Below are 15,221 nucleotides of genomic sequence, written 5' to 3' on the forward strand. Positions count from 1 at the left end.
CATCCGTGCCACTTATCCGTGCCACCCATCCGTGCCATCTTATCTGTGCCCATCTTTGCCCATCAGTGCCGCCTTATCTGTGCCCATCGGTGCCGCCTTATCTGTGCCTATTAGTGCCGCCTTAACTATGCCTATCAGTGCCCACCAGTGCAGCCTATCAGTGCCCACCAATGCAGCCCATCAGTGCCCACCAATGCAGCCCATCAGTGCCCACCAATGCAGCCTATCAGTGCCGCCTAATCAGCGCACTTCAATGAAGGAGAAAAATGACCCGTTTGCAAAATTTTATAACAAACTATTAAAACATGATTTTTTTTTTTTTTTTTTTTTGCATCTTTTTTTGTTTGTTTAGCAAAAAATAAAACTCCGAGCTGTAACTAAATACCACCAAAAGAAAGCTCTATTTGTGGGAAAAAAATGATAAAAATTTCATTTGGGTACAGTGTTGTATGACCGCGCAATTGTCATTCAAAGTGCATCAGCGCTGAAAGCTGAAAATTGGTCTGGGACTGAGGGGGGTTTAAGTGCCCAGTAAGCAAGTGGTTAAGGATCTTCTAGTGGACCTTACTGTGTCAAGCAGCTCCTATTTAAGTGATGCCTTGATTGTGAACAGGTGTGGCAATAATCAGGCCTGGGTGTGGCTAGAGAAATTGAACTCAGGTGTGGACAACCACAGTTATAGTATGTTTTAACAAGGGGGGCACTCACTTTTTCACACAGGGCCATGATGGTTTGGATTTTTTTTCACCTTTAATAATAAACACCTTCATTTACAAATTGCATTTTGTGTTTACTTGTGTTGTCCTTGACTATTGTTTAAATTGGTTTGCTGTTCCGAAACACGTAAGTGTGACAAACATGCAAAGGAACAGGAAATGAGGAAGGGGGCAAACACTTTTTCACACCACTGTATATATATATATATATATATATATATATATATATATATATATATATATATATATATATATATATATATATATATAAGGAGACAGTGTAAAAAAATGTTTATTAAAATAAAATAAATAATAACATAAAAAAAACTAAAAACTTTAAAGTGCCCCTGTCCGCCCAACTGCAACCGCACACGCCAGTCACGCACACATATATAAACGCCGATCGCCCCACACATGAGAGGCATAGCCGCAAACATCAGAGCGAGAGCAATAATTCTTGCACCAGACCTCCTGTGTAGCTATAAACCTGTAAAGGCTTTTAAAGTCTTTGGGACTTTGCTTTGTGCGCTGGTGTGCAGTCATGTTGGAACAGGAAGGAGCCATCTGTAACGATATCACATACTGGACACACGGCAAGCTGTAGCTAGTGGTCATGTTGTTTGAGAACCTTAGGGCAGCCATGACAGCTTGGCTAACAGTTGAACATTACAGTAAAAATCTGAACACACTGCCTCCTCCCTTATGTTCAGGAATTCATAGGCTTATCCTTCAAAGGAGCTGTTATCTCAACAGAGAAAGCAGAACCAGGCTAGGTCTGTAAAACAAATTAGTGATATGGAGTCCCTATCTAAACGGTGTGTCACGTATTTGCCACTACAGTGCGCATGCGTAATGGCGTGCTCTTATGTGGCGCCACCACGCAATTCCTGGTGTGTGTGTGTATTTTTTTTTTTTTTTTACAGTATATGTGGGCACCTCACTCAGTCCAGTGAGTATTATTCAATGAGTGAGTACTTCGATCTTCTCCACGTACGGAGGTTTTTATCATTGTTTCCAAGATGGTGGCGCCCAGCAGCAGTCTCAGTGCTGGATGTCTACACAAAAAAGAAAAATCTTCAATAGGGACACAGACAGAAAGCTGACCGATTGTGCACTGTCCCAAGCTTGTAGCATAGGACAAGGTTCTTCACTGTAAGAGAAATTCAGGCTTTGGAATCTCTACTGTAGGAGGTGGGGGGTGGAAGACAGGAATCTGCCTGTGTGCTGTCTATGGTGTACTTGCCAAGCTTGTACCATAGGACAAGGTTCTTCACTGTAAATGCAGTTCAGGCTTTTACAGAAGGAGGTGGGAATGGAAATTAGAAAGCTGACTGCCTGTGGAATACATCCTGAGCTTGTAGCATAGGACAGGGTTCTTTGCTGTAAGAGCAGTTCATAGTTACATAGTTAGTAAGGTTGAATAAAGACACCAGTCCATCCTGAGTGAGTGTCTACAATTGTCCCTATCCCTGTACATTGCACACTCACATCGGTCCCTACCCTCAAGGAGCCCACAATTCAAGGTCCCCATTCCTATACTAGGGCCAATTTTGGACAGAAATCAATTAACTTACCTGCATGTCTTTGGGTTGTGGGAGGAAACAAGAGTACCTGGAGGAAACCCACGCAGGCACAGGGAGAACATGCAAACTCCAGGCAGGTAGTGTCATGGTTGGGATTTGAACCAGCAACCTGCTTCTTACTGATAGGCGAGATTGCTAACCACTACACCACTGTGTTGCCCACAGTTCAGGCTTTGGGATCTCAGCTGTAGGAGGTGGGAATGGAAGACAGGAAGCTGACCACCTGTGTTCTGTTTATGGTATATGTCCTGAGCCTGCACCATAGGACAGGGTTCTTCACTGTAAGAGCAGTTCAGGCTTTGGAATCTCAACTGTAGAATAGAAGATGGGAAGCTGATCACCTGTGTGCTGTTTATGGTATATTTCCCAAAATTGCACCATAGGACAGGGTTCTTCGCTGTAAGAGCAATTCAAGCTTTGGAATCTCTATTGTAGGAGGTGGGGGATGGAAGACAGGAAGCTGCCTGTGTGCTGTCTATGGTGTACGTCCCAAGCTTGTACCATAGGACAAGGTTCTTCACTGTAAAAGCAGTTCAGGCTTTTGAATCTCAACTGTAGGAGATGGGAATGGAAATCAGAAAGCTGACTGCCTGTTGGCTGTCTATGGTATACGTCCTGAGTTTGTAGCATAGGACAGGGTTCTTCGCTGTAAGAGCAGTCCAGGCTTTGGAATCTCAACTGTAGGAGGTGGGAATGGAAGACAGAAAGTTAATGGTTTGGATCCTCCTTCAGCAGTGAAGGTTCACTCTACCAGATCAGTGTCCGCATCATGGGCAGCCAGGGAAAATGTCTCTCTCAAAGCTGGTCCTCTTAACACACGTTTATGAGGCACTACAGAGTGGACCCAGGACCCCTTACTTTAGAAGACCTTGGAGGAAAGGCTGTGGCTTCAGCTCTTATCTTTTCTAAACAAACCTTTTTTTTTAATAGGCATGATCCCACCCATGTCAGCTAGTTATTTATCACAGGTATGCCACCATGGAGGTACCAGAAAAACAGACAATTGCTCCATACTTACCGTAATTTTCCTTTCCTGGTGCCTATCTATGGCAGCATACCTGTGATTAGCTCCGCCTTGGACTCCTCCCTCTGGACCAGTGAATATTATAAAAAAGAGAGAACTACCCCCAGAATTCTCCGTGATATAGAATATGGAGGGTGGGAATGTATGGTGCCATGGATAGGCCCCAGGAACGAAAATTACAGTAAGTATGGAACAATTTTCTATTTTCCTGGTGCCTCCATGGCAGCATACCTTCCCACCCTCGGTATTCTATATCACAGACAATGTTGGGGGTAGATCTCTCTTTTTTTATAATATTCACTGGTCCTGAGGGAGGAGTCCAAGGAGGAGCTAATCACAGTTATGCTGCCATGGATAGGCCCCAGGAAAGGAAAATTACGGTAAGAAACAATTTTCTGGGTTATTTTTCATGTTGGATAGAGTAAGGGAGGGTTATAACCCCTGTCAGATTATTTTTTTGACATCTGTGTCCCATTGGGAAAATTTCTTTTCACTTCCTGTCCTGTAGCTAAAACAGGAAGTGAGAGGAAATTCCTGCAAATTAAGGGAATCCATTGCCCAGGTCTCCAGAACAAGTGTCCCCATTGGAAGATTTCCACTCAATTCCTGTTTTGATAATAATGGTAAACAGGACAAATAGGGAGGATGAACCTCTCTAAAAGGGGCACAGACAGCAATAAAAACCTGACAGGGATTCCAGTCTATCAAAAAAGGGGGAAAAAAAGATTTGCATCTAGTTACAATTTAACCACCTGCCTACTAGGCACTTATATCCCCCTTCCTGCCCAGGCCAATTTTCAGCTTTTGGCGCGGTCACTCTTTGAATGACAATTGCGCGGTCATGCAACACTGTACCCAAATGAAATTTTTATAATTTTCCCCACAAATAGAGCTTTTTTTGGTGGTATTTAACCACTTCAATACAGGGCACTTAAACACCTTCCCGCCCAGACCAATTTTCAGCTTTCAGTACTCTCACACTTTGAATGACAATTACTCTTTCAAGCTACACTGTATCCAAACAAAATTTGTATCATTTTTTTCTTACAATTATAGCTTTCTTTTGATACTATTTAATCACCGCTGAGTTTTTTATTTTTTGCGATATAAGCGGAAAAAGAGCGAAAATTTTGAAAAAAAAACACTTTTTTTTTGTTTCTATTGTAAAATTTTGCAAATAAGTAATTTTTATTCATAAATTTGGGTCAAAATTTATACTGCTACATATCTTTGGTAAAAATAACCCAAATTAGTGGATATTATTTTGTCTGTGTGAAAGTTATAGAGTCTACAATTTAGGGTGCAAATCACTGAAAATTGATCACATCTGATCACACCTGATGTACTGAAGGCCTATCTCATTTCTTGAGACACTAACAATCAAGGAAAGTACAAATACCCCCCAAATGACCCCTTTTTGGAAAGTAGACAGTACAATGTATTTAGTAAGAGGCATGGTGAGTTTTTTGAAGTTGTCATTTTTCCCACAATTCTTTGCAAAATTAAGACTTTTTTATTTATTTATTTTTTTTTTTACACAAACTTATTGTATTGACAGGTTATTTCTTGAACACAGCATGCGCATACTTGCAACAACACCCAAAAATACAATCTGCTACTCCTCCTGAGTATGGCGATACCACATGTATGAGACTTTTACACAGCCTGGCCACATACAGAGGCCTAATATCCAAGTAGCACCTCCAGGCATTCTAGGAGCAAAATTACACATATAATTTCATGATGACCTAGCTCAGTTTTGAAGGCCCTGGAGCACCAGGACAATGGAAACGCCCACAAAATGACCCCATTTTGGAAAGCAAACACCCCAACATATAATCTACGAGGCATAATGAGTCTTTTTAACGGTTCATTTTTTTCCAGAAGTTTTCAGAAAACATGGGAAAAAAATGAAAATGCATTTTTTTTACACAAAGTTGTCCATTTATAAGATATTTCCAACACATAGCATGTACATAGCAAAAATGACACCCCAAAATACATTCTGCTACTCCTCCTAAGTATGGCGATACCACATGTGTGAGACTTTACACAGCCTGGCCATATACAGAGGCCTAACATCCAAGTAGCACCTCCAGGCATTCTAGGAGTAAAATTACACATATAATTTCATGATGACCAAGCTCAGTTTTGAAGGCCCTGGAGCACCAGGACAATGGAAACGCCCATAAAATGACCCCATTTTGGAAAGCAAACACCCCAACGTATAATCTATGAGGCATAATGAGTCTTTTTAACGGTTCATTTTTTTCCAGAAGTTTTCAGAAAACGTGGGAAAAAAATGAAAATGCATTTTTTTTACACAAAGTTGTCCATTTATAAGATATTTCCAACACATAGCATGTACATAGCAAAAAGATTCAGATGATACTGATGCCGGTGCTAATGGCGGTGGCTGTGCGTGGCTGTGCTGATGGCGGTGGCTGTGCTGATGGCGGTAACGGTGGTGGTGCTGATGGCGGTGGCTGTGCTGATAGCGGTACCGATGGGGGTGCTGATGGCGGGCTGCGACAGGTCCTGCTGGCCTGCTACAGGTCCTGATGGGCCTGCGACAGGTTCTGATGGGCTTGCGACAGGTTCTGATGGGCTTGCGACAGGTTCTGATGGGCTTGCGACAGGTTCTGATGGGCTGTGACAGGTGGCCTGTGACAGGTGGGCTGTGACAGGTCCTGATGGGCTTTGACAGGTGGGCTGTGACAGGTCCTGATGGGCTGTGACAGGTGGGCTGTGACAGGTCCTCTTTTATTGGGGATTTTGATTATTGAGCACAGTATCATAAAATGGAAATGTTCTAACTCACAGATCTCTCCTTCTCTCTCCTCACGATCGGTGTGAGGAGAGAGAAGGAGAGATCCCTGGATACTGCCTGTTGTGTTTACACTTGTGACCGGCTGTGATTGGACACAGCCGATCACGTGGGTAAACAGCCATTTCATTGGCTGTTTACCCAGATCGGGATGGGGATATGTCCGAGGGACATATACCATCTCCGATCGGCGTACTGTTCACTCCCGGCGGCGCGCATTGCGCGCGGCCGGGTTTGTTTTGACATGTGACCGGCTGTTATTGGATACAGCCGATCACATGGTAAACAGCCAATTTCATTGGCTGTTTACCCTGATCGGGGAAGCGCTGTGTCCGAGGGACAAGCGTCATCCCCGATCGCCGTGGTGCGCCCCCGGGGGCGCGCGATTCCACTGTATCCTACAGGACGTCATATGACGTGATGTTTGGATAACGAAACCACCTTGCCGCCGTCAATTTGTAATAGGGCGGGCGGCAAGTGGTTAACCACCTTTGCAGTTTTTTTTTTCTAAAAAAACAAAACAAAACACCAAAACAAAAACAGTTTTATAGTTTGTTATCTCCTTCACTGATGTGCGCTGATAAGTGGTCACTGATAGGTGGCACTGAAGGGCATTGATAGGCTGCACTGATGTGCATCGATAGGTGGCACTGAAGGGCATTGATATATGGCACTGATGGACACTGATGAGGCGGCACTGATAGGTGGTACTGAAGGGCATTGATGGGCTGCACTGATATGTGGCACTGATGAGGCAGCACTGGTGGGCATTAATAGGTGGCAATGAAGGGCATTGATAGGCTGCACTGATGGGCATTGATATATGGCACTGATGGACACTAATGAGGCAGCACTGGTGGGCACTGATAGGCTGTACAGATAGGTTGCACTGAAGGGCATCGATATGTGGCACTGGTGGGCACTGATAGGCTGTACTGACAAGGTGGCATTGATGGACACTGATAGGTGGCACTGAAGGGCATTGAAAGGCTGCACTTATAGGTGGCACTGTTGGGCATTGATAGGTGGCACTGAAGGGCATTGATATGTGACACTAATGGACACTAAGGCGGCACTGATAGGCTGTACTGATATGGTGGCACTGATGAGGCGGCACTGGTGGGCACTGATGGGCATTGATAGGTCGCACTAATAATGAGCCACTGGCAAGCAGCACCGGTGGGCACTGTTTGGGACCGATGTCTCTTTGACAAAACCCGGTGATCGCCTTTTTTTTTCTGCTCACGCTGTCATTGGCTGACAGCTGATCACGCGGTAAAGGGCCGAGTCTCATTGACGTGCTGATCACAGAGCGTGTGGTATGCACCCCACAGGGGGCACACAGGCAGCTCATGCACAGGAGGATGTCTATTGACGCCCTCTTGGCAATAAAGGCCTGCGCTGTAGCCGTCTTTTGGCTATAGGGCGGACGGGAAGAGGTTAAGGCATTTTTATATTTGCATAACTCCTCCCAAGAGCCAGCCCACTTCTTGCATGAGAACTGAGGGCTCTTGGAAGGAGTACTAAGGCAATGTTTTAAAACGGGAGTCCACCGGGACTCCGCGTTTTTTTTAAAAGCCAGCAGCTACAAATACTGCAGCTGCTGACTTTTAAAATAGTGACACTTACCTGTCCAGCGCGCCCGCGATGTCGGCACCCGAAGCCGATCTCTAGGTCGCCTGTCGGGTGCTGCCGCCGCCATCTTGGGTATGGGAATCAGGAAATGGAGCCTTTCGGCTTCATTTCCCGGTTCCCTACTGCGCATGCGCGAATCGCGCTGCGCAATAAGGACGCTCCCCGCTGCCTCTGGGATCTGTGTGTTTCCCAGCAGGCAGCAGGGCACTTGCGGGAAGGGGCGGGCACTTGCAGAAAGGGGCGTACGTTACGCCCCTTTCCGCAGAGAGCTATCCCGGAAGTGGATTATCCAGGTAACTGCACCCCCCTCCCCCCTGAAAGGTGCCGATTGTGGCACCGGAGGGGGGGAGGGTTCCGATGAGCGGAGGTCCACTTTAGGGTGGACCTCCGCTTTAAGGAAGCCATGTACATCACCCTGTTGGCCCCTCCCACCAGCCTCCCCGGCACCAGCCATTATCTACCTGCATTGACCAGTGATGACATCATCGTGTCTAAAATAATGTATGTCATGAAAATGGAAAAAGGTTTGATTATAAAATGTAATCAGCATGTGGTTGGGGAGGAGAAAGGAGGACCCAAGGAATGCAACATATAATCAGAATAAACATCAGCTTTATTAGACCTATACTATACATAGCTGCTACACGTCCTTTACAAGGAATCTGCTGGAACAAAAGAGCACCACAAGACTGATCCCCGTGTACCATGAGATAGTGAACTCTCCTTAGCTTTCATTTTGGCTGCATTCGTTTTCTTAGGTTTTATTTCCTTTATTTTCATCTGGTGATCCTGCCAGCAATGCTGCTGTTCTTTTTTTTAACAGAAACAAGCTCCCCTGTAAATGTAGCAGGGGTGTTTACAAGGATCAGTTTTTATGTATGTTAAACCTTTATCCCAAAAGGAAAAAAAAAACTGCTGTAATTGCAGTGTGAGTTGGAGCTTGGCTTCAGTATATAAATCTGCTACTATATCTAACGCTCCCCTCCCCCCCACCCCCAGACTGACAATGCTGCTGCCTGCTGTGCTCCTTCATCCAGAGCAGGGGCGCTCTAATAGAGGGGTTGTGTTACTGGCCAGATCACCCAGTGAAAACAGAGGGGGGGGGGGGTAAGACTAAAAAAAGAAAATGGATGCAGCCAACACATCTAATGATTGACTACCTATTCTTCCCACATTTTATAGATGGAAAGTCTAGTTAATGAAGCTTTAGAGGAGTTGAAGGCACCCAGTGGATTGTCCTTGACCAAATTCTTTATGTGGTCGCATTGGCTGGCACCCTCTAACCTCTCCAGCACCTTGATGGGGTCACCTTGGCTGGTGTCCTCTAAGCTCTCCATCCTTTTGATGGGGGTCACTTTGTTTGGTGTCCTCTAAGCTCTCCATCCTCTTGATGGGGGTCACCTTGGTTGGTGATCTCTAAGCTCTCCATCCTCTTGATGAGGGTCCCCTTGGTTGGTGTCCTCTAAGAACTCCATCCTCTTGATGGGGGTCACCTTGGTTGGTGTCCTCTAAGCTCTTCATCCTCTTGATGAGGGTCCCCTTGGTTGGTGTCCTCTAAGCTCTCTATCCTCTTGATGGGGGTCACCTTGGTTGGTGTCCTCTAAGCTCTCCATCCTCTTGATGGGGTCATCTTGGCTGATGTCCTCTAAGTTCTCCATCCTCTGACATGATTTGACCTTGTATGCCTCGTCATTGGAATAGGGTGCTTCAGCTGATTTTTTTTAAGAAACTCCAGCCCCTGAATAGGTGAGGCAATGAGTATTACAAACCCGACCTACCAATACCTTCCCCACACTCTGTCCCCCCCCCCCCCCCATCCCCGCAGATTTGTTCAGAGCCTGTGATATATAAAGTCTTTTTAAATACCTGTCTAAGGTCCAGGGTGGTCTTTGTTGGAGCTTGCACAGGGTTAACAACATCCTCCCCTCCCCTTCCCTGACAGAATTCAGCCTGAGTACCGCTATTTAGGCCCAAATATTGCATCCTGGGAAGAGGTCACATGGTCTCTCATACCAGTAACCATGAGTATTTATGTTCACCTTTTCACCAAAAATGAAAAGGTGAACACCCTACAGCCTTCCCAGCCCCGCTGCATCTACCACCATGGGTGATTAGTGGTCACTGTCCAGGCAGCTGGGTCAGTGGTCTGGGGATTTGAAAGCCACGCTCATCTTCCCCTTCTTTTCTTAAGTGATTCGTCACATGCGAGCACACGACCAATCAAAATGGCCTAAGAGAAGGGGAAGAAGAGTTGCTCCAGACTGCGGCCCCAGCTGCACAGTCAATGACAGCTAATCACCCATGGAGGTAGGTGCAGCAGGTATGGGGGGGGGGGGGTTGAGGAAGCTGTAGGGTGTTAGTTCACCTTTAAATTTTTGGTGAAAAGGTGAACTTACAATTTCTCACTGGCCCTTTAAAAGGTTGTTAGCAGTGGAGGCCGGTAGGCGGGCTCCTGGTCATGTGATCATCATGTTCAGTGCTCATGTGCTTGTGGTGTAAGAGCAAGTTCCTGGGTAGTGAGGATGAAGCTGTACTGGAGCCGAAACACCTTTATGCTGCACCTCTGGGAGACTGAAGAGATCTCTATAATAGCAGATAGGAAGAGGCAGAGGGTGCAATCTAAGTGTAGCAGAAAATACATTGTAGCAACTCACACAAAACCAGAGGCAGAGCCTTCAAAACGCGTAGCCATGCCCTGATTAAGCGTCCCGAAAAGTTACTTCCGTCTGCTTGCATGTCACAGACCACTGGTTTCCTGCTTCTTGGTTGCCTGGATACCACTACCGATCCGGGAGGTGGTGACAGTGAATCTTGGACTATGACCTGCTGAAAGAACTGGACCTACCGCGACCATTATCCGCCCGCACTACCATTGACCTGAGTGAGCTGCAAGTGGTTTTTGTACTACCTTGTAGCACCTCACTGCTGTACTTAGTTGGCGCCCCCTGCTGTCTTTTCAGCCTTTTTCAGGTCCTTAACACCTGTATGCCTGCTGGAGCTGTATCCAGATTCTGCATCTCTCTGGAAGCCCCGGCTCAGTCCGATGTATTTGTTGATAAGCACATTTTTTATCATGCGAGTTGCAGCTTTTCTTTTTGTTCTAATAAATTTATTGCCTGCTACACTTAGATTGCACATTCTGCCTCTATCTCATGTGATTGGGAGCCCACCCTACAGCTTGGTCACAGTCCTAGGGGGCGCCAAGTGAGCGCACTCCCAGCACAGAACTACTGTATGCATGTATGTGACATAGAACAGAAAGACAAGTGGCAACTAACATGATAAAAAAATGTGCTTATCAAATACAATCGAACTGAGCTAGGGCTGCTGGGGGGCGATACAGAATCTGGATACAGCTGCAGCAAGCACACAGATGTTAAGGACTTTAAAACAAGCTGAAAGACAGCAGGGGCCGCCAACCAAGTGCGGCAATGAGGTGGTACAGGGTAGCAGAAAACAACTAGCATCTCACTCATGGCCAATAGTAGTGCACAGGGATAGTGGCTGCGGTAGGTCAGTTCTTTCAGCAGGTAATAGTCCAATATTCACCACCGCCACCCTGGTCGGTAGTGGTATCCAGGCAACCAAGAAGCAGGAAGTGGGAGGTCCATGGAATGCACTGGAGGTAATATTGTGAGCGTGGCTACGCGTTTCGAGACTCTGCTTTTTTTCTCATTCAGTGTAAGTTGCCACTGTGTGCCTGCTGGAGCTGTACCTGGATTCTGCATGTATTGACTACTACACTTAGATTACACATTCTGCCTCTTCCTACCTCATGTGCTTGGGAGCCCACCCTACATGGTGACAGCTTGGTCACAGTCCTAGGGGGCACCGAGTGAGCACACTCACGGCACAGAAGTACTGTATGCATATATATGGCAGCACAGCATTAAAGCCCAGGAACATGCTGCCACATACTGTATATGTGTAGGACTGGCGGCAAGTGGTTATAGAGGGGTCCCACCAAGCAGCAGCGGAACGCAGCAAAGGGGAGTATCAATAGGTTTTCAGTGCTTCTAGGTATAGGAAAACTTATGAGCTCCTTCCAGGAAGCAGTGCTTAGGCCTGTGCAGCCAGGACTAAGCATGACCACATAACTGAGGACAACCTTCACAGCATTCATTGTTCTTCAAGAGAACCTCTAACTTTTCCATGTATGGGCCAAGTAACTGCGACTCTTTAAAGCAGCCAACAAAGGGGAGGAGGTAGGAACGTTATTAGAACTTTTGTTCTTTTATGGAATTATCTTAAAAATACGATATAAAGTTTTGACGGGGAAACAAAAAATAAATAAAAATCAGCACTGCGTCTCTCGGTTGGTGTTTGAGGAGTGTCCTCTCTGGTGCAAACGAAGGTGGGAGCTGCTGGTAAAGCACTTCTCGCAGTCGGTACAAGAATAAGGCCTCTCCCCGGTGTGAGTTCGCTGGTGGCAAATCAACCCTGACTTCTGGGTGAAGGACTTCCCGCACTCCGAGCACAGGTACGGCTTTTCTCCCGAGTGGATCCTCTGGTGGACGGTCAGGTTGGTCCTCTTGGTGAAACTCTTCCCGCACTCGGAACAAGGGTAAGGCCGTAAGCCGGTGTGGGTCTGCTGGTGGCTGATCAGCACCGACTTCTGGTTGAAGGACTTTCCGCACTCCGAGCACACGTACGGCTTCTCTCCGGAGTGGATCCGCTGATGGACGGTCAGGTTCGTGCTCTTGGAAAAGCTTTTCTGGCACTCGGCACATCTGAAGGTCTTGGACTCGGTGCCAGGTGACGCCGGCTGGGATAAAGTGGCTGGTTGAGCATTTCTTTCATGTCTGTCCCTTGGTGGATCTCCACCTTGTTCTTGGCGTTGAGTCCATAGTGTTGAGTAGGTGTCCCTAATCCTCTCTGAAGGGTGCCCTTCGTCTTCTGAAAACAATTCCTCTTTAATACGACAGGCTATATAGTCCAACCCAAGATCTTCACTGCCAGACTCCTCTTTGATACAAATGTGTCTCTCGGAGTCGAAGATGCTTCTATTTTGTGCTGAGTCCTCCCTAATCTTAGCTGGCGGTTGTACATTTCTATGGGTCCAACAGTCTCCATCCGAAAGGTCTTCCTTGGAGTAAGATTCTTCCTTAACGTTGATTGTGACATTGTCCATCTCTATACTAATTCCTCCATCCAAGAGGGCCTCTTCTTCATTAGAGTCTGTGTCCTTTATATCCTCGGTGGTAGGTGACGATTTGGTTCTTTTGGACGAGTCTGCTGGAAAAAATAAATAAATTAGGTTACAGATTTGTTTACATTGTCACATATTATTTACTGTATGATGTAGCTGGACTCATCAATGTGCCCGTTCATAGGACGTTCTACAGCCATTTCAGTAATATAAAGAAGTCATCTCACCAAACAAATACTCAGTTCCTCCTGTCCCCCGGGTACAAAGTGCAATTTGTCTCGTTTTGATGTGTGGATGCTGAGCTAGCATGGTTGACAGCGACCCCCCATCCCTCCATCGCTGTTTGACCATGCTGCTACAGTACCCAGGGCACAAAGTGCATGCAGCACTAGAGCTAGCATGGTCAACAGCACCATCCCCACCCCCATCCTGCATCCCTCCATCGCTGTGCAACCATGCTGCTACAGTACCCAGGGCACAAAGTGCATGCAGCACTAGAGCTAGCATGGTCAACAGCACCATCCCCATCCCCATCCTGCATCCCTCCATCGCTGTGGAACCATGCTGCTACAGTACCCAGGGCACAAAGTGCATGCAGCACTAGCGCTAGCATGATCAACAGCACCATCCCCACCCCCATCCTGCCTCCCTCCATTGCTGTGCAACCATGCTGCTACAGTACCCAGGGCACAAAGTGCATGCAGCACTAGAGCTAGCATGGTCAACAGCACCATCCCCACCCCCATCCTGCCTCCCTCCATCGCTGTGCAACCATGCTGCTACAGTACCCAGGGCACAAAGTGCATGCAGCACTAGAGCTAGCATGGTCAACAGCACCATCCCCACCCCCATCCTGCCTCCCTCCATTGCTGTGCAACCATGCTGCTACAGTACCCAGGGCACAAAGTGCATGCAGCACTAGAGCTAGCATGGTCAACAGCACCATCCCCACCCCCATCCTGCATCCCTCCATCGCTGTGCAACCATGCTGCTACAGTACCCAGGGCATGAAGTGCATGCAGCACTACAGCTAGTATGGTCAACAGCACCATCCCCACCCCGTCTGCTGCAATATCACAGTTCCGCTAAGTCGCTGATCGCCATCATTACTAGTATAAAAAAATAAAAAAAATAAAAATTCCAGTATATATATATATATATATATACACATACATATATACACACACCATAGTCTGTAGACGCTATAACTTTTGCGCAAACCAATCAATATACGCTTATTGGGATTTTTGCTACCAAAAATATGTAGCAGAATACATATCGGCCTAAATTGAAGAAATTATATATTTTGGTATGCCATATGTTTTATAGCAGAAAGTAAAAAATATTATTTTGGGTCCTTTTGGGTCTAAGGGGGTATTTCAGTGGACAAAGCAGCATTCAAAACAGAACACAGACAGCTAAAATGATCCTGGTCAGTGGTTGCTTTTCTGAGAGGCAGTAGTCGCTCATTCCTCAAAGAACACATAACAACCTCTGGAGGAACCCTGTGCCACGTCATCTGTATTTTTAAAATCATCTTATATATTGGATATTATATATCCCTCCCCGAATAGAGATAGTAACAAAAGTAAATGGTGTCGTACCTGCCTGGAGGTTCTGGAGATTCTCCATCATGATATCCTGCTGGTGACAATTGGATTCCCTTAAAAACCCCTAAAAAATTCAGAAGATACCTTATAGGAACCTGACACACACAATGATACAGTCACTATCCAGACACATCCCTTGTCTGTCACTGGATAATGTCCCAGAATTCCCGACACCGCTCACCTCTCCTGTCAGTAGATCCATCATCTTCTTGGTGACCTCAAGGATCTTCTTGTTGTTGCATCTCTCAGTTGTCAAGGAGGGAGGTGGGGCTCCTTTGCTGGGACTCTGGGTCCTGCTCCATCCTTTGGTTATCGTTGGATACATTCCTTGTAAGAGACCCTCAATAGATGCCATCTTCACCGCTGCATATTTCTATACAAGAGAAAACCCAAGAAATGAGTGACAGATGTCATGTGACCTCCCAGAATCCTCCTCACCCTTCCGGTCAGGTCTGTGTTTTATTATTAGAGATAAGAGTGATGTCATGTGACCTCCCAGAATCCTCCTCACCTCTCCGGTCAGGTCTGTGTTTTATTAATAGGGATAAGAGTGATGTCATGTGACCTCCCAGAATCCTCCTCACCTCTCCGGTCAGGTCTGTGTTTTTATAAATAGAGATCAGAGTGATGTCATGTGACCTCCCAGAATCCCCCTCACCTCTAGGGTCACCACCTTT

The 15,221-nt window shown here is 46.3% G+C and overlaps 3 protein-coding genes across 5 annotated transcripts in view; 2 read left to right on the plus strand and 1 right to left on the minus strand.

The window, feature by feature from the left end:
• Nucleotides 1-15,221, plus strand: part of LOC143956257 (uncharacterized) — a 167,414-nt gene that overhangs the window by 71,444 nt on the left and 80,749 nt on the right. The gene's annotated exons all lie outside the window — the stretch shown is intronic.
• The window catches only part of LOC143956229 (uncharacterized), a 146,715-nt gene that overhangs the window by 36,716 nt on the left and 94,778 nt on the right, over nucleotides 1-15,221 (plus strand). The window lies entirely within an intron of this gene.
• LOC143956405 (uncharacterized) overlaps nucleotides 1-15,221 on the minus strand; it is a 28,360-nt gene that overhangs the window by 11,868 nt on the left and 1,271 nt on the right. The window contains exons 2-4 of the mRNA XM_077466618.1: nucleotides 14,726-14,917; nucleotides 14,539-14,608; nucleotides 12,114-13,020 (exon numbers count right to left, since the gene is read on the minus strand). Of these exons, the coding sequence (XP_077322744.1) occupies nucleotides 12,114-13,020; nucleotides 14,539-14,608; nucleotides 14,726-14,917 (1,169 nt within the window). The remainder of the gene's footprint in view (nucleotides 1-12,113; nucleotides 13,021-14,538; nucleotides 14,609-14,725; nucleotides 14,918-15,221) is intronic.

This window comes from Lithobates pipiens, unplaced genomic scaffold (assembly GCF_037356315.1).
Source record: "Lithobates pipiens isolate NorthernLeopardFrog02 unplaced genomic scaffold, aLitPip1_a1.2 Scaffold_35, whole genome shotgun sequence".
NCBI classification, from domain to species: Eukaryota; Metazoa; Chordata; class Amphibia; order Anura; family Ranidae; genus Lithobates; species Lithobates pipiens.